We start from the raw sequence: 27,418 nt of genomic DNA, 5'->3' as shown, positions 1-27,418 counted from the left end.
TAGAGCTATGCAGGCACCATCAGATAAGAGGTTACACAGTCACAACTTCTAGCCATCTCAGGAGGAACCCTAGGGTTCCACAGTTTCCTGGTTGACAATGGCTGATCTAAGTCCATGTGTCTTAACTTTCAATGGTGTTCTCTACAGTACAAGGTATATAACCAACTTCTTGCTGGTGTATGCTGCATTATGCTGGCTGCCCTCAAAGTGCCAATGACACCAACATGTTATTCATTTGGTTTTTAAGTGTGTGAATAAAAACAAAGTTCCTGTTGCTAAGATTCAACCTTCTGATTCTCAAGTTGGTGCAGCATAGGAGCTCTAGCATAGGAGTGTAGAAGCTAACTGAGAAAAAGAGAAAAAAGGACATTTCCCAGGACTTTGCAGTGTTTGCGCTGTTACAACCCTTCCTCATTTTTTCTGAATCATTTTGTGCTCATGTAGCAGTACCAGCAGCATCCACTCACTTAGTCCTCCACATGTACATGCCTGTGCATAGGTTGGCAAACATATGTGTGTTTAATGTGCATATATGTGTACATGCATGTATACCTAGACATTTATTTGTAGTATTTAGTTATTTGGTCGTTTTCTGTAATTTGACCATCATTATGATTTAATATTTTTTAACTCATTGTATTACCAACACTATTTTACTCATTCACTACTCCATAACTAATTGTCAATTAACCACTCTCTCCTTTCCCTTTTTTTTTTTTTTTTTTTTTTTTCTCCTCTCCTTTCTTTTCTCTCAAACAATTTTGATACAATCTATTTTTGACACAATTCAATTTTTTTTTTTTTTTTTTTTTTTTTTTTTAAATCGATTTTTTTTTTTTTTTTTTTTTTTTATCGAATTTTTTTTATCGATTTTTTTTTTTTTTTTTTTTTTTTTTTTTTTTCCTTCCCCTCTCCCATACACCACTGAATACTTATCCATCTATTCACCTTCATCATGGAGCTACTCCATGATATTGAGGCAATCAGATACGATATCCTAGACAATTTCTTTACCCTCTTTCCATCTGATTTATTTTCTGATCTTGTCATATTACCAAGGAAGACACGTTATCTCTTTGGGGGCAAATTTAAAAAATTAGAAAGACTCATTTCCATCGCCAACCACCAATGGTGGGACAAATTCTTCCTCAATCAATATCTTACATACAAGATTACCCCTAGAGGCCTGAGAATCTTAAAGGCCTGCCCCTTCTTGGATCCTACAAACCACAAAAATTGGCAAAATCTCTCTGAATTTTGTACCACCAAGTGGATAGAAGTCATCATCTCCCAAAGAGAGAACAAATTCCAACAGCATACACATCACATCCAAATCATGTTACAAGAATTCCTAGACAGCGGACACAAATTACCCACACAGTGGCTAAAAACTCTAAAAAAGAACACCAAACATCAAGAGAACCTCATAGTATCAAACAAAATTGCCAAATTTAAAAGAGATCTAGATGACTATAACCACAATAGAGTTTTCACTTGGAAAAATCACAGCATCCCCGCCCTCATGGATTTAGTCCTCCCCCGCACATCTAGAACACCACAACAACATACCACACCACGACAACCCATCCCCCCTCTCATTCAAACACGATTCACCAAATCATATCCCACACAACACACCAATCACTTCAACCACAAAAGCTTGCACAATAAAGACACACCCAAGTCTCGCCCCAACACTAAAACACCTCCCAATAACACTTCCACAAACCAACAACAAAAAAACCCTATAAATATACCTCAGACCATCACCACCCCTATACCCATAACTGGTGACACCACACCTAATGGCACTCAGATTCCCATCACCCACACAAACACCCCTCAACCCATATCCCCATCCACCGATGCCCATACTGTCATCACCCTTGGCCTTCCGATTTCGAACAATCATCTTAACCCCACTCTCATTTCTGCTCACCACTCCCCCACCAACACCTCACCGTCTTTTTTAGGTCAAAATCCCCCCCACGGAAAAAGAAAACACACAGAGGCTGTAGGGGGGGACGAAATAAACACCGCAACACACACCAAACACAAACACCGCAAACTGTAAAAATCTTCAACTTATCCAACCATCAACTATCACAAACTGAAATCTCTCTGCTCAATCACGGTCTAAACTTTGCCCCAACTTCCCCACCCAACTTATTCACACTATTCAAAGACCTGAATAAATTTATACGCAATCTCACCTTAAAAAGATTCTTTCACATTCAATCCAAAAAAACTCAGCCTACAGCCATTTCACCTGACACAGACAATATCAACCCCTCAACCCCATCTGACTCAGACGCCTTAGACATATTAGAACAATTATTTGCTGAGTCTCACCCTGATGATGGCCCACCTTTAGATTTTACACTCACTTCACAACTTTTATACCCCCCACCTGTGGCACACACTACGCTCAGACCCAAATCAGTATTCAATCCCACACATTCTAAGGGCCCCTACCTGGAAAGTTTTTATAGAGTAGTCTACTCGGAATTCATCAAATTGTGCAATCCCAACCAGCACCATTCCGCCTCTAATCTACCAAACACTGTAAAAAAATCCATTACCACTTTATCAAACAATAAGGACATTATTATCAAGCCCGCCAATAAAGGCGGCGGCATTGTACTTCTTAATACCACTGACTACATAGACGAAGCCCTCAGACTCCTCTCAGACACATCCACGTATACCAAATTAACTAAAGACCCACTACCCGAATTCAAACAGGACGCACTACTACTAACGAACACAGCCTTACTTGATGGTGTCATCACCAAGCAGGAAGCCTCTTTTCTATCTAAAGACTTCTACAACACCCCGTATTTTTACTTTCTCCCCAAAGTACACAAAAATCCAAATAATCCACCAGGAAGACCAATCGTAGCGGCCACAGGGAGCATTACCAGCGGTTTCTCCCAATATATCGACCACTTCCTACAACCCCTTGCACAGGCTCAACACTCATATATCCGGGACAGCGGACACTTGCTAGAATTACTCCAAACATACTCCTGGGAACCCGACTATTGTTGGGTCTCGTTAGATGTCTGCTCCCTATACACCTCGATACCCCATGATGTAGGCATCACCGCCATCCAGCATTATCTATCCTTGGATCCATCACTCAACCCCAAACAATCTTCCTTTATAGTAGACGCCACCTCATTTTGCCTCAAACACAATTACTTCACATTCAACCACGATTTCTACTTACAAACTCAAGGTACAGCCATGGGAGCCAACTTTGCACCCTCATATGCCAACTTGACTATGAGTTTCTGGGAGGACAAACACATATGGCACAACAATCCCTTTGCCGCCCACATCATCTTTTACGGCCGTTACATAGATGACATTATCGTCATCTGGGATGGACCAATATCACACGTAGACCAGTTCGTAACCCATTGCAATTCAAATCCTTTTGGACTGTCCTTCACCTCCACTCACCACAAACATACTCTTGTATTCCTAGATCTCGAATTATACCATGACAATCTCCAAATATTAACAAAAAACCACTTCAAACCCGTATCTGGCAACTCATACCTCCACTTCAACAGCTGCCACCACCCCAAATGGATCCAAAATATACCTAAAGGACAATTCTGTCGTCTCAGACAAAACTGCACCACAGATTCAGATTACAATCTCCAGAGTGACATTCTAATAAAGAAATTCCTAGACAAAGGTTACCCACACAAGCTAGTAGATGAGGCCCACTCCTTCTACCACAAGGGTAGACCCCAAACACACAATAACTCAGAGCCTCCCAACCAGGTCAGATTTATAACCAAATTCCACAACAACTTTCACAAAATGGAGTCTATCATCAATAGACATTGGCCGATACTACTACAGGATCCACATTTAATAGACATCTTAGATAAAAAACCAAAATACACCTACCGCAAAGCCATCAACCTTAAAAACAAGATTGCCCCCAGCAAATACAACCCACCCACCAACACACTCAACACAATCTGCCTCATACCCATTGTCGGCATGTATAGATGCAACAAAGCGCTATGCAAAACTTGCCAATTCGTTAAACACGGACAAAAAAACTTCACCACAAAAGGAAAAACCTATTCATTCAAAGAATTTTACAACTGCTCCACTGATCATGTGATCTATTGTATATCCTGCCCTTGCGGCCTCCTATATGTGGGACGAACCATCAGACCCCTCCGCGCTAGGTTTGGCGAGCACAGACGTCTTATTGAAGATGGTAAAGACAAACATAGCGTCCCCCGCCACTTCCTTGAATATCACCAAAAATCCACTGATGGCCTACAAGTATGGGTCTTAGAATCCATACACAACAATCTCTCTGAGTCTGATCGTTTCAAAAAACTCTGTTCACAAGAAACTTATTGGATATTTACATTAGATACATTGTCCCCAGGCGGACTCAACGAGGAATTAGACATTAACACTATACTATAAACACTACAATCTCCCATTCACAGCCACTCAACACTCACAATGATACTTCCCCCCCCCCCCTTTCTTTATAATTTTTTTTTTTTTTTTTTTTTTTTTTAATCGAATTTTTTAATCGAATTTTTTAATCAAATTTTTTATCGAATTTTTTTTTTTTTTTTTTTTTTTTTATCCAATTTTTAGTTTATTATGTATAACCTTTTGTTCATTATTTATATTTTATTCCATTTTTTTTAAATTTTTTACAATGTAATTTACTTTTTATAATGTCATCTGCATGTATTATTACCAATATGTTTATCATCTTGCAATCATGCTGTATCATCTTGCAATCATGCTGTATTACCACTAAATATCTGCTCACTACTGTTACATAATTGATGTGCCAGTGCTGCAAGGTGAACATTTTACCCCACTAATCTCCCAGAACATAATTTTTTTTTTTTTTTTTTTTTTTTTTTCTTTCGTCTTCCGTTTTCTTATTTATTACATCCTCTCTTTTTTCCATTTGGTTTCCTTTTACCCCCCAGTTAACATCCATGACTTTACACTATTCACCTGACAGCAATGGTCAATCACTGGTTAATTGGTTAATTGATCAATTAGACTCACGTTCCCTATATATTCACCCCTGTTCATCCACTTCCCCCTGCTTGAAAAAGGAGTGCACTTCCGCCTTCCACGGCCAGTGCATGCTCCGAAACGCGTCGCAGTGCACCCTGGGATCTGACGTCATCACGGCCACGCCGCCGCTACGTTCCAGCGTGCGTTCCATCCGGCTTTGAGGGAGGACGTGCATGAAGGCTGGCCTCACCACTGTTCCCCCTCCAGCCACCACGCTGTTCCAGCCGAGAGCTGACCTCCCCACATCGCAGAGAGATGACGGCTCTTCACCCGGGTTACCACCCCACCGTTAACTATTGTTAACCACGGTTTTTATGCTTATGATTACTTCACACATGTGAGTGTTTCTACATTTAGACTTGAATTAAAAGACTTATTGCACTTAGAGGCGCTTCTCTCCTTTTTCTCATCTACAGAAGTTGCTACAGCTTATTTGGAAGCCTTGCCCTCAGTGCCACACGGAATCCTACGCTCTTCATACAGTAGCCACTAATACCACCATCACCCATACTACCATTTCCCAGGACTTTGCAGTGTTTGCGCTGTTACAACCCTTCCTCATTTTTTGTGTAGAAGCTAACTTGCTGCTGTAACAAGTGTACACACAGTGAAGGACGCAGTCCGCCATTTTGTTAAGAATCTCCATGTTGTCCCTCATTCTCCCCCTTCCTCTCTGTTCAGCCACAGTGACATCTGGTTGTGGGTCACTGGCTGGCTAGAGCGGGCAGGGAGCCCAGAGCTATAAAACACCTCTCTGAGCCAGGGCCTAGCTGTCCAAAGAACCTGTGCAATTTAACACCTCGGAAGAGATAAGGCAAGCTTTCCCAGGAGTTGAAAGATTCCAACTGTTAGGAATGGACTTGCCAGTAATGGTGGGACTCACCTGCCTTGTGGGCTGCAGTACCAGGGCTGGCCAGCGGGTGCTCCCAGCAATCAGAGACTCAACCCTGCAGCCAGCCAAACACCTGAAACTGCTTATGCAGGTGTATTTAAGTGATGGCCAGACCTGCAGTCTTTGCCTTGGTGTGTGTTTTTCCTGGGCCCTGTATCTTGTTCCTGCATTCCTGTTCCTGTCTCTGTCTGATTCGTTGCTGACCCTGCCTGATCCGGACCTCTGCTGACTTCTCCTGTTTTATCCCTGGCTTGTGACCCCGACCATTCTCTGCCTGACCCCCTGTACCTACCTGCCCGATTGTTATTGACCCGGCCTGCCTGACGACGCTTGCATTGTATGTACTGTTATCTGTGGGTGGTTTGGTTTGGTTCGTTTGCACTGTGTTATGTTTTAGTATTGCACTGCGTTTATGTTTGTATTGTTAGTCTTTAATAAATTATATTGTTTATAACTTATCTGAAGCCTGCGTTTCCCTGCGTCAGTCACATACCTCTGGTCACACCCCGGAGCCCTGACATTACACCAAGGCCAATCCTGACCAGAAGTGGCTGCACAGGGAAGCCATCTTGGCTTGTTGCTGGGAAGGATGGATCTGGATGAGGTTGTGTATTTATCTCTGCTAGTGTTTGATGACAGAGAATATGCTTATCAAACTCTGAAGGAGTATCCCAGGGATGAACTGCTAGAATGTAAACGGATCGCTCATGTTCTAGTAGATCAGGGCACAGAATTCTCTGAGGTGCAGCCATTGATTCAGGTTTGTGCTGAGTTGGTTTCATCTGGTACCCCCGAATGCAGGGATGAATTTTTGCCGCCATTTAGTGCCGACCAGGTAGAGTCCCTGGTATGGTTATTAGAGGATGATGTGGATTACTTTCTGGAGCGTTATTCTGCATGTTCACCACAGGTACTAAGAGATTGTATAAACGCAGTGCAGTCTTTGACCAGACAGGCTTTGTGTAAGCTGAGCTTTGTTCAACCCATACTGCAGACATGGTCAGACTTGTTGCACCCAGCCTCAGTCAGCTTACAACATCATTCCTCCGCTCAAGGCACTCTTCCTGCATCCCCGACAGCACCCCCAGTGACTGCCCAGTATACTCTAACTACCACATACCAGTCCTCTGCTCCCACTCGCTGCACCTATCCTTTCTTTAACCCGGTAAAGAAGTCCTCTGTAGCAACTGCTCCCTCCTCTGTTCCATCTTCCAGCTCTTCTCTGTCCTCAGCTGCTCCATTCGTTTGCAGACCTGTGATTACTTGCAGTGCCCCAGTAGTTAAAACCAGAAAAAAGCGGAAATTCTTTCCAACCAGTACCATCCTGCCAGTATCCAAACCGGTGAACCTGCCGTCTGAGAACCTGCCTTCCGTGGTTCAGCCTGGTGCCTCGGCACCCGCACTTCAGCCTGATGTCTGTACCCAGCCTGATGAACTGATCCAGCCTGATGATCCTATCACGCCTGATGACCCAGTGCCCGCTGTCGAGCCAGACGATCCGGTACCTGATGACCTGGTGCCCACTGTCATGCCTGGTGACCCGATGCCCGCTGTCGTGCCAGACGATCCAATGCCTGATGACCCAGTGCCCGTGGTCATACCTGGTGACCCGATGCCCGCTGTCGAGCCAGACGATCCAATGCCTGATGACCCAGTGCCCGCTGTCATGCCTGGTTACCCGATGCCCGCTGTCGAGTCAGACGATCCAGCGCCAGATGACCCGGTGCTCGCTGTCGATCCAGACGATCCGGTACCTGATGACCCAGTGCCTGCTGTCATGCCTGGTGACCCGATGCCCGCTGTCGAGCCAGACGATCCAGCGCCAGATGACCCGGTGCCCGCTGTCGTGCCAATTGACTCAGAGTCCACTGTTGTGCCTGGTGACTCGGTGCCCACTGCCTTGCCAGATGACGCGGTGCCCGCTGTCGAGCCAAATGACCTGATGCCTGGTGACCCGATGCCCGCTGTCGAGCCAGACGATCCAATGTCTGACCCAGTGCCCGCGGTCATGCCTGGTGACTCGGAGCCCACTGTCATACCTGGTGACCCGATGCCCGCTGTCGAGCCAGACAATCCAATGCTTGATGACCCAGTGCCCGCTGTCATGCCTGGTGACCCGATGCCCGCTGTCGAGCCAGACGATCCAATGCCTGATCACCCAGTGCCCGCGGTCATGCCTGGTGACCCCATGCCCGCTGTCGAGCCAGACGATCCAGCGCCAGATGACCCGGTGCCTGCTGTCGAGCCAGACGATCCGGTACCTGATGACCCGGTGCCCGCTGTCGTGCCAATTTACTCAGAGCCCACTGTCGTGCCTGGTGACTCGGTGCCCACTGCCTTGCCAGATGACGCGGTGCCCGCTGTCGAGCCAGACAATCCAATGCCTGTTGACCCAGTGCCCGCGGTCATGCCTGGTGATCCGATGCCCGCTGTCGAGCCAGACGATCCAGCGCCAGATGACCCGGTGCCTGCTGTCGAGCCAGACGATCCAGCGCCAGATGACCCGGTGCCTGCTGTCGAGTCAGACGATCCGGTACCTGATGACCCGGTGCCCGCTGTCGTGCCAATTGACTCAGAGTCCACTGTCGTGCCTGGTGACTTGGTGCCCACTGCCTTGCCAGATGACGCGGTGCCCGCTCTCGAGCCAAATGACCTGATGCCTGGTGACCCGATGCCCGCTGTCCAGCCAGACGATCCAATGCCTGACCCAGTGCTAGTGGTCATGCCAGTTGACTCGGAGCCCACTGTCGTGCCTGGTGACTCGGTACCTGTCGCTCCGCCTGGGGGTCCGGCGCCCCCGCTCCGCCTGGGGGCCCAAGACCTGTCACTCCGCCTGGGGGTCCGGCACCCGCCGCTCCGCCTGGGGGCCCGAGACCTGTCGCTCCGCCTGGGGGTCCGGCGCCCGCCGCTCCGCCTGGGGGCCCGAGACCTGTCGCTCCGCCTGGGGGTCTGGCGCCTGCCGCTCAGCCTGGGGGCCCGAGACCTGTCGCCCCGCCTGGGGGTCCGGCGCCCGCCGCTCCGCCTGGGGGCCCGATGCCCGTCGCCCCGCCTGGTGGCCCGGTGCCCGTCGCCCCGCCTGGTGGCCCGGTGCCCGTCGCCCCGCCTGGTGGCCCGGTGCCCGTCGCCCCGCGTGGGGGCCCGGTGCCCGTCGCCCCGCGTGGGGGCCCGGTGCCCGTCACCCCGCCTGGGAGCCCGATGCCCGTCGCCCCGCCTGGTGGCCCGGTGCCTGTCGCCCCACCTGGTGGCCCAGTGCCTGTCGCCCCGCCTGGGGGCCCGGTGCCTGTCGCCCCGCCTGGGGGCCCGGTGCCTGTCGCCTCGCCTGGTGGCCCGGTGCCTGCCGCTCCGCCTGGGGGCCCGGTGCCTGCCGCTCCGCCTGGGGGCCCGGTGCCTGCCGCTCCGCCTGGGGGCCCGGTGCCTGTCGCCCCGCCTGGGGGCCCGGTGCCTGCTGCTCTGCCTGGTGGCCCGGTGCCTGCTGCTTCGCCTGGTGATCCGATGTGCCTCTGCCCGGAGTCCAGTCCGATGTGCCTCTGCCCGGAGTCCAGCCCGATGTGCCTCTGCCCGGAGTCCTGCCCGATGTGCCGCTGCCCGGAGTCCTGCCCGATGTGCCGCTGCCCGGAGTCCTGCCCGATGTGCCGCTGCCCGGAGTCCTGCCCGATGTGCCGCTGCCCGGAGTCCTGCCCGATGTGCCGCTGCCCGATGTGCCGCTGCCCGGAGTCCTGCCCGATGTGCCGCTGCCCGGAGTCCTGCCCGATGTGCCGCTGCCCGGAGTCCTGCCCGATGTGCCGCTGCCCGGAGTCCTGCCCGATGTGCCGCTGCCCGGAGTCCTGCCCGATGTGCCGCTGCCCGATGTGCCGCTGCCCGGAGTCCTGCCCGATGTGCCGCTGTCCAGAGTCCTGCCCGATGTGCCGCTGTCCTGCCCGATGTGCCGCTGCCCAGAGTCCTGCTCGATGTGCCTCTGCCCGGTGTGCCGCTGCCCGGAGTCCTGCCCGGTGTGCCGCTGCCCGGAGTCCTGCCCGGTGTGCCGCTGCCCGGAGTCCTGCCCGGTGTGCCAGTCTTTGATATCCCGCCAGTTACCAGACCCGGGCGGTGGAACATTTTGCCCAGCTAGGACTGTTTGGAGCGTCCTGAGGCCGCTCCTTGAGGGGGGGGCACCCGCCGCTCCGCCTGGGGGCCCGGTGCCTGCCGCTCCGCCTGGGGGCCCGGTGCCTGCCGCTCCGCCTGGGGGCCCGGTGCCTGTCGCCCCGCCTGGGGGCCCGGTGCCTGCTGCTCTGCCTGGTGGCCCGGTGCCTGCTGCTTCGCCTGGTGATCCGATGTGCCTCTGCCCGGAGTCCAGTCCGATGTGCCTCTGCCCGGAGTCCAGCCCGATGTGCCTCTGCCCGGAGTCCTGCCCGATGTGCCGCTGCCCGGAGTCCTGCCCGATGTGCCGCTGCCCGGAGTCCTGCCCGATGTGCCGCTGCCCGGAGTCCTGCCCGATGTGCCGCTGCCCGGAGTCCTGCCCGATGTGCCGCTGCCCGATGTGCCGCTGCCCGGAGTCCTGCCCGATGTGCCGCTGCCCGGAGTCCTGCCCGATGTGCCGCTGCCCGGAGTCCTGCCCGATGTGCCGCTGCCCGGAGTCCTGCCCGATGTGCCGCTGCCCGATGTGCCGCTGCCCGGAGTCCTGCCCGATGTGCCGCTGTCCAGAGTCCTGCCCGATGTGCCGCTGTCCTGCCCGATGTGCCGCTGCCCAGAGTCCTGCTCGATGTGCCTCTGCCCGGTGTGCCGCTGCCCGGAGTCCTGCCCGGTGTGCCGCTGCCCGGAGTCCTGCCCGGTGTGCCGCTGCCCGGAGTCCTGCCCGGTGTGCCAGTCTTTGATATCCCGCCAGTTACCAGACCCGGGCGGTGGAACATTTTGCCCAGCTAGGACTGTTTGGAGCGTCCTGAGGCCGCTCCTTGAGGGGGGGGTACTGTTAGGAATGGACTTGCCAGTAATGGTGGGACTCACCTGCCTTGTGGGCTGCAGTACCAGGGCTGGCCAGCGGGTGCTCCCAGCAATCAGAGACTCAACCCTGCAGCCAGCCAAACACCTGAAACTGCTTATGCAGGTGTATTTAAGTGATGGCCAGACCTGCAGTCTTTGCCTTGGTGTGTGTTTTTTTCCTGGGCCCTGTATCTTGTTCCTGCATTCCTGTTCCTGTTCCTGTCTCTGTCTGATTCGTTGCTGACCCTGCCTGATCCGGACCTCTGCTGACTTCTCCTGTTTTATCCCTGGCTTGTGACCCCGACCATTCTCTGCCTGACCCCCTGTACCTACCTGCCCGATTGTTATTGACCCGGCCTGCCTGACGACGCTTGCATTGTATGTACTGTTATCTGTGGGTGGTTGGGTTTGGTTCGTTTGCACTGTATTATGTTTTAGTATTGCACTGCGTTTGTTTGTATTGTTAGTCTTTAATAAATTATATTGTTTATAACTTATCTGAAGCCTGCGTTTCCCTGCGTCAGTCACATACCTCTGGTCACACCCCGGAGCCCTGACACCAACCTAATAAACCTAACTCAGCGTATGTGGCAGAATCAGATAACCTTTGTTAAATCCATTTTTCCCCTGTCTCATATCTTGGAATATGAGAGACCTACATAAAAACTGGACATATAATCAGATTGGCCATGAGAAGGCGAACAATTTGATGGATCACTCTCCTTGTCTCTAAGACATAGGAAAGCAGCAAAGTAGATCTCATGAACCGTTCAGTATAGAATTACATAATTCATATCTATTCAATCCTCAGACGTGTTTGTATAATAATCTACCCGCGGGTGGAATATCACTTGTGCAGATGGAAAGTTATGGGCCAAAATATGAGTTACAGGAGATTTTGGCTCTAGTTGAGGTATCCACCCATACCTTCACGCCCTAAACGGGGTATTGGTCCTTGACTTCAGAGGCACCCCCTGCTGGGGACTACAAAATAGGCTGTCAGGCCTAAGAAAAAGTTGAAGACGTCTCCCATTTTAACATCAGTACCACCTGGGGAGACCTGTGTCCTTTCGCTCTGAAACTTGGATCTGCTAACCCAGGACTTTGGCAAGTACTTTAACCCTTTCACCTCTCTCTGATATCTCCTTGCTGTGCTGTTAGTCTCCGTATATATACACTGTATGTATATATATATATATATCTTAGTTACATCTTTTTTTGTAAATAGTTTTTTGCACCCGTTTGACCTTTTTGTAAGAAATCTTTCCTTCTGGAAGGTCTGGGGTCTGACGCCACGATCGTGACAGCTCTTATAGTCAGCAACTATAATATTGCCTTTAAATAGATTCAGGCTTTCTTGCCTAACTTTGCGTGTGTCCCAGCATCTCGTGCTGCATTCATAAAATAAGAATTCTTTATTTAGAATGGGATATGCTATAATGACCAAATTGGTCTGCAGACCCAATAACTCGCAGAGATCTCGCTAATGAAAACCCCAAAAGTGTCAAGTGCCTATATGACGAGCCTGAAATGGAGAGTGGCCTCTAGCACTTTTTCTGTCCAAGCACCCTGGAAGTTGTGAGGGTCTACAGGGGTGATTGAAAGGCACAAGTGCTGGTGTCTGGCAGGAGTACAGCTGGTTGTACACTATGGATATGCCAAGTTCAGTTAAAGACGGGGTCCCAGTACTGGTCTACTAACAGCTGAGGAGCAGGAAGGCACAAAGTCCTAGGCAGGACCAGAGTCAGAGACAAGCAAAGGTCAGCAACAAGCAAGCAGCGAGGTATAACGTTGTTGAGCAAAAGCCTGGTCAGTAGTCTAGGCTGAGGTCAGTAGTGGAGATGGACAGCAAGTATAATTAGACAAGGGTAATTTAAAAGCAGGTCAGGTGGAAACCAGGTCAATAACAAGATCAGAATGAGGATCAGGAACACAAGAAAAAGGCTGAAGACCCTTCAGCAAGGAGTTTGTGCTGAGTTCAGGTTTCAATAGCCTACTTGGTGGCAGTGGACATGCATGTATATCTGCGCATGCTCATATGATGCACGTAAACTTCTATGCCTGCAAATATGTGCGAGCTTTTATTCAGTAAAAAAATGCTGTGCATAAAACATATATTCACACAAATACACTGAATGTGCACTTACATAATAAAAGTGACAGTGTTAGATAAACAATATAATCCACAGTGCTAGTAATCACTAATGTGTAGTATCAAACATCCAGAAAAGTTCCATATATACCACAATGGCTATATATAGACAATGATATTAACAATTATATCCACAGTGTATGTGTTCACTTGTGTATGACATAAAAAGTCCCATATATTCCACAATGACTTAATATGGACAAATATATTTGCACCGCTATATTCCTGTGCACAGTGCTCTTGTGACACCCCTTTTTGCTCCTCCACCTTCCAACACATTTATGCGCTCACCTTAACGTTTGACCCATAATGACAGGTCAAACTGTGCTTTTCCCTTTAGCCTGGGCAGGTTTATGAAGTCTAAAGTACAACTTCTTCCCACTCTTTGTCAACACCTTATATTGAATCCACTCCAATCTCCGTAGTCATGTAGAGCAAAAATGCTGAATATAGTGTAGTATGTCCAACCAAACACAGCCTTTATTTAAAATAAAATTTACTCACATTAAAATGTGTCCTCCTGGGACACCTCAGTGTAAAACTCACTGCTACAGTAATCTCCAGCATTTTGTCACTCGCAAAATGGCGGCACGCAGACTTCCAGTTTCCAGCTTGATGTCATTGGCCCATCCTATGTGTTACGTCACAACACGTGACTTCATCAGGATGCTTATGTGCTTTAGCCTGATAAGATGTTCCTGACAAACAGACTCTGGAGATATAGGAATCTCAGGCCTCCAACATTTTGCTAAAGACAAAAATATCAGTTTTGGGAGGCCTGACCCTTTAACTGTGAAAAAACTAATATTAGAATGCAGTTATGGCAGTTTATGCATAAATCCTTGTGTCGGTGCCATGCCACCATGAAGCCAATAACTGAGCCAGCTGCAAAGCACATAGTTCAACACTTTCTCACTGGCTTTCATATTGACCTTTCATCTTCAATAAATATTTTCTGAGTCACTGGCCAGAGACACGTGTAGCGCCACCCTTGTAGGGGCCGTTGTAGATTAAACAGGTTCTTTCCCAAGGCAGTGCAAAGCAGCGAGACACACAGCAACAGTCCATCCACACTGGATCTAGGGGATGTCTTATTTTGTAGATTTTTTACTAGTAGAACTTGGGATGGGATCTGGGGGTGATGCAAGATACTTCAGCTGAATATAAGACATATTTCTTTCTTACTAGTAGCAAAAGTATTTGCAAGTATAGACAATCAGTAGACTAGGACAGTCTATAGGTGTACATCTGGAGACCATGCAGTGATGTGAAGCAAAAGTGATAAGAAGCTGAAACAGTCCACATTTCACGGCTGGGGGCCATGAACAGCTTCAGAACAAGTAAAGAGGCTCTACTCACCGAATCCTAGAACGCACATAAAGGCAGCCTCACCAAATCCTAGAATGCACATAAAGGCAGCCTCCAAATGCAGCCTCACCAAATCCTAGAATGCAAATAAAGGCAGCCTCCAACAAAGTAGTACAGTATCCAGCCCAGTAGTTCTCCTAAGGTGAGCTGCCCCTGGAGCACCCTCGGGCTCCACACTATTTAACAGGAACCCAACCACCATCTAGGCACACCTCTTGAGGGATTGGCGAGGCCCTATTAAAAATTCAGGCTGGGTATCTAAATTCCCTAAGCTTCAAAAGCTTCTTTTAGAGAGTGGGGAGCTGACAGCCTAACTAGACAAGCATTACACAAGCATGTAGCAAGTGAAGCAGGGATAAGGTCAGAACTTATGAATTACATACATATACTGGGACAGTATACTCTATGCATGCCATTCATGCATGTCATTTCTAGCGAGTGGAGAGTATAGCTGGCAACAAGCAATTTCAGAAGGCACGATAAGCAACAAGTATTCATACTTCTCTCACTATACAATTCCTTTAAACAAGCCTGCATGATAGGAGGATTGTTATATATTTGTATGCCTCCATATAGTTGCTTGCATACTAAACAATTACATCGCTTTTATGTCAGTTCATATAGAAGTGATTGACATGCGGAACACCACTCTCCAGGTTTGAAATACATCCCCAGGGACATTACACTGAGAGCGTTTATTATTATAACTAATGACCTATGTAAGTAATCCAAGGCTGACTAATCCGAACGTCTTACACCGGAAACCGGTGTCGCAGGGAGAGTGCTTATTCTGGCAATGCAGAATTCTGGTGAGGTTTACATCAGGGATAAGGACTTTTACATGCTCTATTATACAGAGATTACAGCAAGGCCCCAAATGCCATGATCCTGTAGCTCTAACCCCTTAGGAGCCGCTAGAAGATTTTGGTCCCCCTATTGTCCTGCACAGCCAGGCATCACACATCTTCACAAAAGCTTTCATCCAGAGTCAGAAATCAGTCATTGAGCTTTGGGTTTGTTGTTTTATTTAGGGGATTTGAACTGGGATAGGGTTAGGGGTTTACAAGATGCCCAGTGGGAACTGATAAACTGAGGACAACTTCCAGGAACTATTTACAAGTTTGGCCGCTGGAAGGTGGCTAATCTGGTTTTCCACCAGAGTGCTCCTTCCGTATCCGCCCATGGGTTACAGGGATACTCACTCAGATCCTCTCTTGTACCACTTGTGGGTTGGTGGCTGCTACCAGGCCACTGGGCTGCTCCTTCCCTGCCATACAGGTGGTCCTCTTTAGGGGGCCAGTGAGCTCTGAGCTTTCCTCCTTTCCAGATCCAGGCCTGCAGGTAGGCCCTATCCCACTGGGCCTCCTTCCTTCAGCCTCACATCCTCCTCTCTGTCTTTCACCCAAACTCTCCTTGACACTGAGCAGGCTCCAATGCTTTTAAGGGTGTCCCAGCCCCTTGCCAACCTCCTGTTGGTATTGGCTAGAACTCCTCAAGAGTAAAAGCCAGCCACTCCTCAGATCCACCCACTGCCTCCGGTGCCTTCTTTCAAAAGCCCTAGAGCAGGGGAAATTCCATAATGGCTGGCCTTCAGAGCCTCTCAGTCCTGACCACAATTTGACCCCTCTCTGGCTATTACACCCAGGCTGCTACTCAGCCTCTGTCTAAGCATTGGAGTCTGCCCCCCCAGCTCTCTAGGAGAGTGCTACAATCCTTATTGTGATAGCATTTTAATAGTTAAAGTGTATTTAAACCCAAAAACAAAATCATAATATATTGCAACTTACCAATTCATAGATGTGATGGCTGCATTAGTTTTTTTTTTTTTAGTCTTTTTTCCCCCTTTATGTTTACCTGCTGATCTGGCCAGTAACACTCCTCTTGTCTTAGGGTGTCTCTACTCTGGATGGAGGAGTAATAGAGACACTTTCCAACAGCAGCATTGTCGATCTAGGGGGAGGGTAGTGTTAGATGGACTAGCAAATATAGATGGACTAACAGATTAAAGCTGAACTCCAACACACACTTTATATTCAGTTACAGCAACTGTTTTTTTCCCTCTAGGGATAAAGATTTTATATAAATGATCAAAAGCTGATCATTGTATGCACCCCTGTCAATGTTAAAGTGGAACTAAACTCTGAAATACTCATCTTGGCTCGAGTAAATAAATGCCCGCTAGGTCCCTCGCTGGCATCTTCTCATTGGTTACTTCGAGGTGCCGGTCATCTTGATTGGCTAGCCCGGAATGGCGTACATATTCCATGCATGTTCAGGAGGATTGATGAGCCCTGCTACTTAGTTGGCAGATTTCTGCTAATTTTCTCACTAAATATTTAGGTGTGGTTTATAAGAAGTACTGTCAGGGTCTGGGTCAGGTTCAGAGACCAGCTGTCACAGCAGTGTTAAGGTTTACCTGAAACCAGAAGGATAGGTACACCAGCAGGTAATGACGCAGGCTCACCTGAGGTGCGGGGTCTAAGCACTAACCGGTTTTCACCAGAGCTCCTAATTGTGGAGATGGATTTAGCTGTGTGTTAGTACCAGGTCGCAGATCTCAGGATCACCCCACCAGGGAATGAGCAAGCCGGAATCCAATAGCAGATCGAACAGGTTAGGGATGAAGCAGAAGCAGAGTCAATCAACAAGCCAAGGGTCGGTCACAAACGGTAGTAGACGAGGATGAGGCAGAATCGTTGTCCAGGAACAAGCCAAAGGTCAGTAGCGAAGGTATAGACGGCAGCAGGAGAGACAAGCAGGATATTGGCTGGAGAAGGCACAATAATCTGGCAAATAGGAAATGCAGAGACATGGCTTTTATAAGGAAGTTCATGGGAGGAGCAAGGGGTTCAAGGTTCAAGATAAACAAGGTCAAGGTAGGCTCATCTAAATAATTGTCAAGGGCACTGTCCAGCATTCCAGGTGGCTCAGCAAGAAGAAACATTGCCTTTCACCCCAGAAGGCCCAGGTTTGAACCCAGGCTCTGAAAAGTACATTTGTAGAGCATTAATACATTTTCAAGAGGGTTTCAGGTGGAAAATAGGAGATCCAGTTGTAAGTTCCAGGGGAGAATTGGGTACCTTTGTACAATGTAGCCAGGTAGCTTGTTTGTGGTTTTTCTTTGAGCTAAAGGGTGCCATGGTTTTGAATTGGTTTGTGGAGATGGTGAAAAGTGAAAAGCCCACACAATCTAACAACTGGGGGCTACTCCACTCCACTTCATAGACATGTGCTGACTCCTTTCTGTTGCTTTTCAAGCCTCCCTTGCAGGTGGGTTAGCCCTTTTGGGACCAGAGTCCCTGTAATCAGGGTTGTGAGGCTCTTTCCCACCCAAGGTCCCTCCGAGCCTCTGAATTGGGGGTACTCTCTCAGTCCCCTCTAAGCAGACTACCCAGATATCCTTCACCCTGCATGGGTGAGAATACTCAAAATGTCCCTTGAACTTATCCTTAAAGGGGCCACAACCCAAACAGTGGGGAAATAGATCTCCCATTCAGGACCCTTTCCTGGAATCCTGCAAAAATGGCAATAGTTTAGGTCCGCTTTAAGGAGGGTAGCACATCTCTCATAGCAGTGATAATCCTGGATCCACTTTGTGCATGTTGTATAAACAGCTAATCAACAGGGGTTAGAACAGGAGTCTCCAAACTTTCTAAACAAAGGGCCAGTTTACTGCCTTTCAAGCTTTAGTTGGGCTGGATTGTGGCCAGTGGGAGTATACAATGCCCCATTATTGGTATCAGTGAGAGGAATAGTGCCCCATCATTGGTGTCAGTGGGAGGAATAATGCCCAATCCTTGGTGTCAGTGATAGGAATAGTGCCATATTGTTGGTGTCAGTGGGGGGAATCATGCCCCATCATTGGTATCAGTGGCAGGAATAGTGCCCCATCATTGGTATCAGTGGGAGGAATAGTGCCCTATTGTTGGTGTCAGTGGGAATAGTAGCACCCCATTGTTGGTGTCAGTGGGAGAAATAGTGCTCCATTATTGATAGTAGTGAGAGGATTAGTGCCCCATCTTTGGTGTCAGTGGGAGGAATAGTAGCACCCCATTGTTGGTGTCAGTGGGAGAAATAGTGCTCTATTATTGATAGTAGTGAGAGGATTAGTGTCCCATGTTTGGTGTCAGCGGGAGTAATAGTGCTCTATTGTAGGTGTCAGTGCCAGAAGTAATGCATCAAGGGCCAGATAAAGGCAAGCAAATGGCCACATCCGGCCCCTGGGCTGCAGTTTGGGGACCCTTGGGTTTAGAACAGTGCCTCCAGATACTTCAGATAATATGTGGGCTGCATAAGTGAGCCTGATTCTTCTCGGTCTCATTTAGAGAGGGAGACTCCCGCTAGACAAATTTACTCATTAAAGAAAAAGGTACTGCGCTAAAATTGCATGAGAAAATGCTTAGCATGTGGTTGCAGCATGGTACTTCAGTGTAAAATCCCTTTGAAATAAAAAAAGAATGCCTGTAAACCGGATCTAAAATGGTAGAGCCTGCCGCCCCTGTGGCTGGGGCCTAAGTAATTGTAAATCTCCCCAGTGGAACACAAATTGCAAAAAATAAATTGACCAGTTTAACCCTTTCCTACTAAACATACACTTTAAGTAAAAGCTGAGATGTTTTTTTTTTTAAACATAAAGTGCAGTAATCTGTATTATTAAACCCGAATTTATCTTTCTGAGATATGACTTTGGGAAAGTTGACTTATTGCTCATGTTACTTTGCACTTCAGCATTCCTTTTTTCACTGGCCTATTATATTGATATATTGTCCATCGTCATCCTTCGTTACACTAATCCTCTTCACCTACGGGGCTTGCCTTGCTCTCCCCCTTCTCCCTGTCTGTCAGCTCATTCTTGGCACATAACTGTACATGTTCATTATGAGTTCTGATCTTGTCAGGCCGCGTTCTCCTCTAAGTGCCAGGCAATGTTCCAGCGTTTCCGAACAGCTGAGGCCACAGCCCTAAAACTGTTCAATAACCTTGTAAGTTCCCTGCTAATTCTCAGCTTGTTTTATGAGCGCCCTCCTTTCCTTCTAATAAGGGCAGATTGCTAACAAGCTTTTCTGCATATATGGGCAGCTGTCCAAGGACATTCTATAACATCTGCCATTCATTCTTCTTTCCTTTACTCTTACCTAAGCTTCTAGTATATACTCTGGTATCCCTCAATGGCCTTCCTATATCAGGCAGCATTTTGCAGTTTGCATTCAGATGTACAATCAGATATCACTTTTTCCAATGCCTGGTGATGGTGTAGTTGCAATCGGCTACTAGAAGCTAAAGGGGGCCTCAGATGAGGCCCCTGACATCACCAAAGGGCCGCACATAATGTTCTATATATGTAATGCTTGAGAGGACTATCAAAAATTGCAGACCTAATAGAGGAAATGAGGGTCAGAGGGTGTGGATATGCCATGTATTTGGCTGAGGATATGCTGCAAGCAGGGGCGGACTGACCATTTGGAAACTTGGGCACTGTCGGAGGGACCGGGGTCAGTAGGGGGCCCCATGAGATGCCCCTGGTACCTTTTTCATAGGCTTTTTTGAGATTGGGCAAGGACATAGGGGCCCCATGATCCCCTATTGCCCAGGGGCCCCATGAGTTGTCAGTCTGCCCCTGGCTGCAAGAAGACAATACAAAACTGGGACAATGTTACATGAGGCTAGTAGGGATCAGTGCTATTACCCTAATCAATGTTCCCTCTACAGACTGCTGAGGTCTGAGGGCCGAACATCATATACCCGCAGGTTTAGCACCAGAGAACAAAGGGCTCATTCACACTAGGTGTTTGGGTGGGGGTAAACCCCACTCTCAATCTTTTATTGTCCCTTAACCCAGGGGTGCATACGCCGCAAGGCAAACAAGGCATTTGCATAGGGCGGCATTTTTCAGGGGGGCCACGCCGCCATCGACAGAAGTGACACACTGGGGAGCAGTGGAGGCAGAGGAACAGCAGGAGCTGGGATCCATGAGAGGTGGCTGGATGGTGTCAGACTCTCCTTCCCGGTCCTCATCATGGCTTTGGCAATGCCCAGCGGATGTCATCCTGTGAGCTGTGCCTTTAAGTGTTGGAACAGAGGATGACGGTGTAGAGCAGATGGGTCACCTGCGACAGGTTGGGGCTGCTGGAGGGTGTCCAAATGTCCAGATGGAAGGGGGGCAGCTGATTTTTGTATTGCCTGGGGCAGCACAAAAACGAAATACACCACTACGTCTACTACTACCCCCTTTCGCTGCAAACACAGCGGCTGGTTGTGTACACATGCCACCATCACGATGCTTTGCTTCACCTCCTGTCACTTTTGGCGGTTGCTGCCACCTGCCAAACCAGACCCTTTCAAGTGAATGGGGCCCTTTGCAACCAACCCATAGCTGTATCCAATGCAAGTAGTTTCAGCATGCTGGAGCAGGGTCCAAGGAGTTAACACAAGCAGTGAGGAGACAATACAAGGCCTCCTTACTGCCTGTCAAATACTCCTTGAAGAGTGATCTAAACATGTATCGCTCCTCAGAGAGCAAAGCTAGTATGAATGAGCCCTTATACTGTTAACACAACTCCAAGCAAACAGTTAACTACACAGTTGCAATACATATATGTTTGGTGTTTTACTGGACTTGCACCTCTCTGTGCACATTTTCCTGTGTTTTCATGTTTCTCATCAAAAATTATCATGATTTTTGCACTCACTGGAAAATCCTTTTCTCAGAGTTCATTGATGGACATAGCTTGATGATATTAAGCAACGCAGGGTTATACTGTCGCCTAAAAGAGACACAGACCTATGTTGCTTAATTGTCATCAAGCTATGTCCCTCCATGGGTAATAGAAAAGATAACTTAAAAAAAGCAACATGGGGTTATCCAGAGACCTAGAGAAGAAATGGATCTATGTTGCTTAATTGTCATCGAGCTGTGTCCCTCATTGGACAATAGAGAAAATAGGACTTTGGTACTCACTGTAAAATCCTTTTCTCGTAAATCCTTTTCTCGGAGTCCAATGAGGGATGCAGCCGGATGATAAGTAAAGTAGAACTACACTCAAAATGACAAAACTTACTACCAGGCTGGCTATTTACTGCAGAAAATTATTGCAATGTCTCTTCTAAAATAAAATAAACCTACCTGCCTGCTCGCATTCTTGTGTGGCGTGTACATTGAGCTGCGCATGCACATCTGCTTCAGCCTCCAGAACAAGAAAGGAGAATCTCCCTACTGATTATACAGACTGCAATAAAAACCTGGTTCTAATCTGTCCCTACTTCAGTGGTTGTCAGCTTATGAGTTACAGGGGGTCTCAACTGCCTCCCTTACAGCACCAAAGGGCCACAAATAATGATACAGTTGACTGTAAGAAACTGCAGACATACCATTGGAGATGGTTCGAGACTGTGGACACCCACAGGAGTGGTCAGAGACCAGTTGCAGGAGACAGTCAAGACATCATTGCCCTTTGCAAATGAAGGCACTCACTAACCACTACTGACTGCTAAGATCTTCAAAGAACCACGCAGCCAAGTACCAAACATCCTCAGGTCAGACACCAGAGCCCTACTCTTTGCAAAACAAAAAAGAATGTTTTGGGTGGGCTTCTACTTTAAATAGCTTTGGGCATCCAAGATCTTGGCATAAGTATGGGTTTACGTAATACTCTCTTCCTGCAATGTAAAATGCTTCAGGCACTCTATATAAACGAATGCGTACTGTTTTATGCTATAAGAGTTAACCATGCGTCTTTCCTCTTTGGACACAGACCCAGGCACATTTTGATTTCTCAATGCTGTGTCTTCAAGTGTCTGCTTTACATCAGAGACCGCGGCACAGTAAAGGCTTCGGGGGTGGGAGGGGTGTTTGGACTGAGATCTAGTGGACCAGAAATCTCCTGGACCTACCCTTATTCCGTCTGCTTCCACTCACTGTCACTGGGTGTTCAGTGCACAGGGACCTGCTTACTTATGATGTTTGTGTGGGTGGAATAGTCATCGGATCAAGGCTGACTAGTTCTGGTGGCCTACAGCAGAGTGTGTGCTGTCATCATTCTCACGTGTATATCGCTGTGCAGCTATGTGTGCGTGAGCCATAGGGACCCCTCTAAGGAGCGTGCTGAAAGGCATCCAAGCCTCTCCTTGATTTATGTCCCCTAGGACATCATAAAATTACATGTAAAAATATTACTTCCCACCCATACTGCAGCTACAATATTTAAAACCAAACTTTGGTCACAAGGGACAATAAAACTAAATTCCAGTCAAAAATAAAAGCATGTATTTACGGGATTAAGGGACACAGCCCAGTTATCGTGTGGTTCTACTATTCATCCTGCTAATGCAACCCAGCAATCACTGGCACTGTGCTGAAGTAATAAAGTTCACTCCAGCAAAAGAATATTTTCAAACTACGATGGAAGAAAGATATCCCAACATAGCATGGTCAATTGATGGACCTCAATATACCTCTCTACATTAACAAAAAAGAAAAAAACAGGCAGTGGAAGTATTCACACGGTGTAACCCCTTCTAATCTTGAATGCAGGATGAAATTTAGTACTCCATACAGCACATACAACACATATAGGGGAGATTTGAAATTGGGTATAAGATGGCAAACTATATTTATATTAAACAAAAAAAACCTGTGCTTACTGCAAAAATTCAATAATAAATCGCAATATATTATGTGCTTACAGCAGCACTCAACAACACTAGAATGCAACCACATACTGTAAATCTCATTCAACAATATTGTTGTGGTATACCTTTATAATCTCAAATAAATTGAAAATGGAAAATGTGAATATCAAATAAAGGTTCACAATATTTTCTCTCCCACATGCCACTTCCCCTGACCTCTGTCAAGATCAATAGAGCACCTACTGTATCAACCTGTCCCCGCATACCAAGGTACTAGTTGTAATCGTGACCCCACATACAATCAGTGTCCAAAGCTTACCGCCTCAACCTCCACAACATCTCCAATATACGCCCCTTCCTAACCAATGACAGCACAAAGCTAACTCACTCTCTAGTCATCTCTTGTCTTGACTACCGCAACTGCCTCCTTATTGGATTACCTCTATAGAGGCTATACCCCCTTCAGTCCATCATGAATGCTGCTCCTAGACTCATTCACCTTACCAGCTGCTCAGTGTCTGCTACCCCTCTCTGCCAATCCCTTTATTGGCTGCCACTCACCCAGCAAATTAAATTCAAAATACTAACAATAACTTCCAAAGCTTTCCACAAGTCTACCCCAGCTATATCTGTAACCTAATATCAAAATACCAACCAAATCATTCTCTTCCTTCCTCCTAAGACCCCCTGCTCTCAAGCTCCCTTGTCACCTCCTCCCATGCTCATCTCCAGGACTTTTCCTAAGTCTCTTCCATCCTATGGAATTGGCTATCCCAATCTGTCTGGCTATCTCCTACTCTGTCCACTTTTAGGCAATCCCTGAAACCGCTTCTCTTCAGAGAAGCCTATGCCTCCACCTAACACCTGTATTTCCACTTTCTACATCAGCTCATTCCCCACAATTATGACCTTTTGTATCACTTGACCCTCTCTTTTAGATTGTAAGCTCTACCAAACAAGGGCCCTCTGATTCCTCCTGTATTGCATTGTATTGTACTTGTACTGTCTGCCCTCATTTTGTAAAGCACTTCGCAAACTGTCAGTGCTATAAATCCTGTATTATAATAAGAAAATATGAAAATAAAATAATGTGTCAACACCTCCTGTAAAAGTATTTCTCTATACTCCCAAAAATTCCATCCAAGTGGTTAATTAACTCAAGGTATCCCAGTGACTTCCACCACCATTACAACACACAGCCACTTACCAATAAGAGAGACCTCAAATTATAGTTGATCTCAGTACACTCTGAAATACGTGGGATCTGCTGCAGCAAATGCATCCAAATGCATCCATTGGGAACATCCAATGGGACGAAATGCATCAAGGTGGATCCTGTGCTGACATCATCATGCTGTGCAGTTTCTGATACACCTTTCATGCAGACTAGATTGTGAGTAGATATGCAGTATATTGACCATTAAAACAAGCTGTTTTGCACCATGGAAGGTTGTTATTTGTTATCTCTTGCTGGAGAGAGGAAGCGAGAGAGAGGTGATTCAACTGATATTTTCTGTTGGTGTGCCCTTTGGTTCCCGTGTCTTTGAATGCATTTGCAAGCCTGATCTCCCATATTCATTTATCTATTTAATATTTATTACAGGTACTTATATAGATCAGTCAATTTACGCAGCGCTTTACATATATATCACATATCGACCTCAATGGTGGTCAACTCTGAACAATTGGGGCAGCACAGTGGCTAAATGGTTAGCATTTCCGCCTGGCAGCACTAGGTTCGAATCCCAGCCACGGCACCACCTGCTTGGAATTTGCATGTTCTCCCTGTGCCTGCATAGGTTTCCTCCAACACTCCAAAGACATGCTAGTAAGTTAATTGGATCCTGTCTAAATTGTCCCTAGTATGTGTATGTATGAATGTAACTTAGGGACCTTAGATTGTACACCCCTTGAGGGTTAGGGACTGATGTGAATGTACGATATATATGTAAAGCGCTGTGTAAATTGACGGAGCTATATAGGTACCTGAAATAAATAAATAAATGTGGAGTTGTGGCACCAGTCAAGTTAGAAACAATATGTCCTTACATGAAAACCAACTGCACATATTCAGTGGTGTATTCAGTTCTTGTGCTGCCCTAGGCAACACAAGAATCGAGTAACCCCCCTCCCTTTCCCCCCAGGCGCCACCACCATCCACAAAAAAATGTTGCCCCCCCCCCCAATGAGAACAAGAGAGTTCAATAAGTGTGTGTATGTATATATGATTCTTTCTCTCCCTCTCTTTCTCTTCTCTCCCTCTCCTCTCTTTCTCTCTCCCCTCTCTCTCTTCCCTCCCTCTCTCTTCTTTCCCTCCGCCCCCCTCTCTCTTTCTTCCCTTTATCTCTCTTCCCTCTCACTCCCCCCCTCTCTCTCTCTTCCTTCTCACTCTCTCTCTTCCCTTTCCCTCTCTCCCCTTTCCTCTCTCTCCCCTCTCCCCCTCTCTCTCCTCCCCCCTCTCTCTTTACCCTTTTCCCTATCTTTCTCTATCTTCCCCCCTCTCGCTTTCTACCCTCTCTCTTCACTCTACATTCCCCCTCTCTCTTTCTTCCCCCTCTCTCTCTCTCTCGCTCTCTCCCTCTCTCTCTCTCTTTACTCTCTCTCTTTCTTCCCTCTCTCCCCCCTCTCTCTCCCCCATCTCTCTTCCCTCTCTCTCTCCCCCATCTCTCTTCTCCCTGTCTATCGCCCTCTCTCTTTACCCTATATTCCCTCTCTCTCTCACTTCCCTCTCTTCTCTCTCTCTCTTCCCCCCTCTCCTCTCTCTCCCCCTCTCTCCTATCTCTCTTTCCTCTCTCTCTCTTCCCTCTCTTCTCTCTCTCTCCCCTCTCTCTCTCTCTCTCCCCTCGCTCTCTATCTCTTTCATTCCCCCCTCTCTCTGTCTTCCCTCTTTCTCCTCCCTCTCTCTCTTCCCTCTCTCCACACCCCCTCTCCCTTCTCTACTCTCTCTCTCTCTCTTTATCCCTCCCCCTCTCTCTCTCTCCTCTCTCTTCCCCCCCCCCTTCCCTCTCTCCCCCACCTCTCTCTTCCCTCTCTCCCCCCTCTCTTCCTTCTCTCTCTCTTCCTCTCTTTCTTCTATTCCCTCTCTCTCTCTTCCTCCTCTCTCTCTTCTAATCTGTCAGATCATATGGTACTGTACACATACAGTACGATTAACCCCCCACCACCACCTCCTCCAAGAGCTGCTGATCTCCGGGCAGTAGAAATGTGGGCAGGGGGTGGTAATCATACTGTGTGTGTGCAGTCCCATATGATCTGTCAGTGATTGTGTATCATGTGCTGGATGGAAGACAGGAGGGAGAGCCCAGAGAACACAACACAGCTCACCTACTCTGGGCTCTTTCCTCTCTGCCACTTCTCCTCTACCTGCTCCAAGCATTCCCCTGGTCCTGACTCTGCCTGCAGGCGGGGGATGGAGCTCAGCAGAAAGTGGCCACTCAGGAACACCAGGACACCCCCACCATCCGGCCAGGTCCGTCTCTCCCTCCAGCAGCGGAAAGCCGTCAGGAGGGAGAGGGGTGGAAACCTCAAACCGGCTTTCAGCTGCTGGAGGGAGAGATACACAGTGCATCTTTCTGCAACTGCTCTCCCCACCACACCTATCCTCCTGCTGTCCAGGAGACCTACAGGAGTACCAGTGGTACCCCTCAGATGGCAGCCCTGCATGGCTCTGTCCGCCGCTGCTAAACAGGTCCCTTCTTCCACGGGACAATGTCGCCCCCTAAAAATTGCCGCCCTAGGTACACCCCTGCACATATTGCTGAAGCCTTTAACAAGTATCTGACACCAAAACATTTTGTTTATTTTGGAGTAGGAAATGGTTAAATCCACTGTCTGGTTTTTTTTCCATCTGTGTCCCTTTGCGAAGATTTTCAATTTCTGTACTGCACTGTTGTTCTGATGACAACTCAGAGTTTAGCATTTTCTTCAGTTTTAGTTGTATGTCAAACAAGAAATTTTAATTTCCATGTCGGGGCACAGACAGCAAACATAACCTCATCGCTTTACTCAAAACTAAAAAACAACTGGATCTTTCATCTTAGCTGTTCATTATCCAAGGAGATAGCTGACAGCCCCCAAGGTCTGGGGCCCAATTTTCAAGTACCTTTTAGATGATAAAAGTAGAAGGCTGATTGACTGAAATGTTTTGCTGTACATACTCAATTCACACGCAACTGTCATGTGCTGCTTTTTTCACATCTTATCTTTTGTTTTTGTATGATTTATTTCAGCATGGCATTCCACGTTCTTTCCAATATTACCTCTTACCAATTACTGAGAAAACTATTGCCAAAGTTCAAAAGTACTCACTTTTTTTATGACCTATGTTTTCTTTT

General features: G+C 47.7%; 2 protein-coding genes across 2 annotated transcripts in view; both read left to right on the top strand.

Annotated features, from left to right (window-relative positions):
- The window catches only part of LTBP4 (latent transforming growth factor beta binding protein 4), a 248,222-nt gene that overhangs the window by 137,972 nt on the left and 82,832 nt on the right, over positions 1 to 27,418 (top strand). The window lies entirely within an intron of this gene.
- Positions 956 to 27,403, top strand: LOC149439335 (uncharacterized). Its single transcript, XM_089659155.1, has 3 exons — positions 956 to 1,429; positions 2,536 to 4,146; positions 27,314 to 27,403. Exons 1-3 carry the CDS (start codon positions 956 to 958, stop codon positions 27,401 to 27,403), a joined length of 2,175 nt encoding a protein of 724 aa, XP_089515281.1.

This window comes from Staurois parvus, unplaced genomic scaffold (assembly GCF_062004578.1).
Source record: "Staurois parvus isolate SC_StPar_1 unplaced genomic scaffold, SC_StPar_1.0 ptg001133l, whole genome shotgun sequence".
Taxonomy (NCBI): domain Eukaryota; kingdom Metazoa; phylum Chordata; class Amphibia; order Anura; family Ranidae; genus Staurois; species Staurois parvus.
This window is presented reverse-complemented; position numbering and strand designations above follow the sequence as displayed.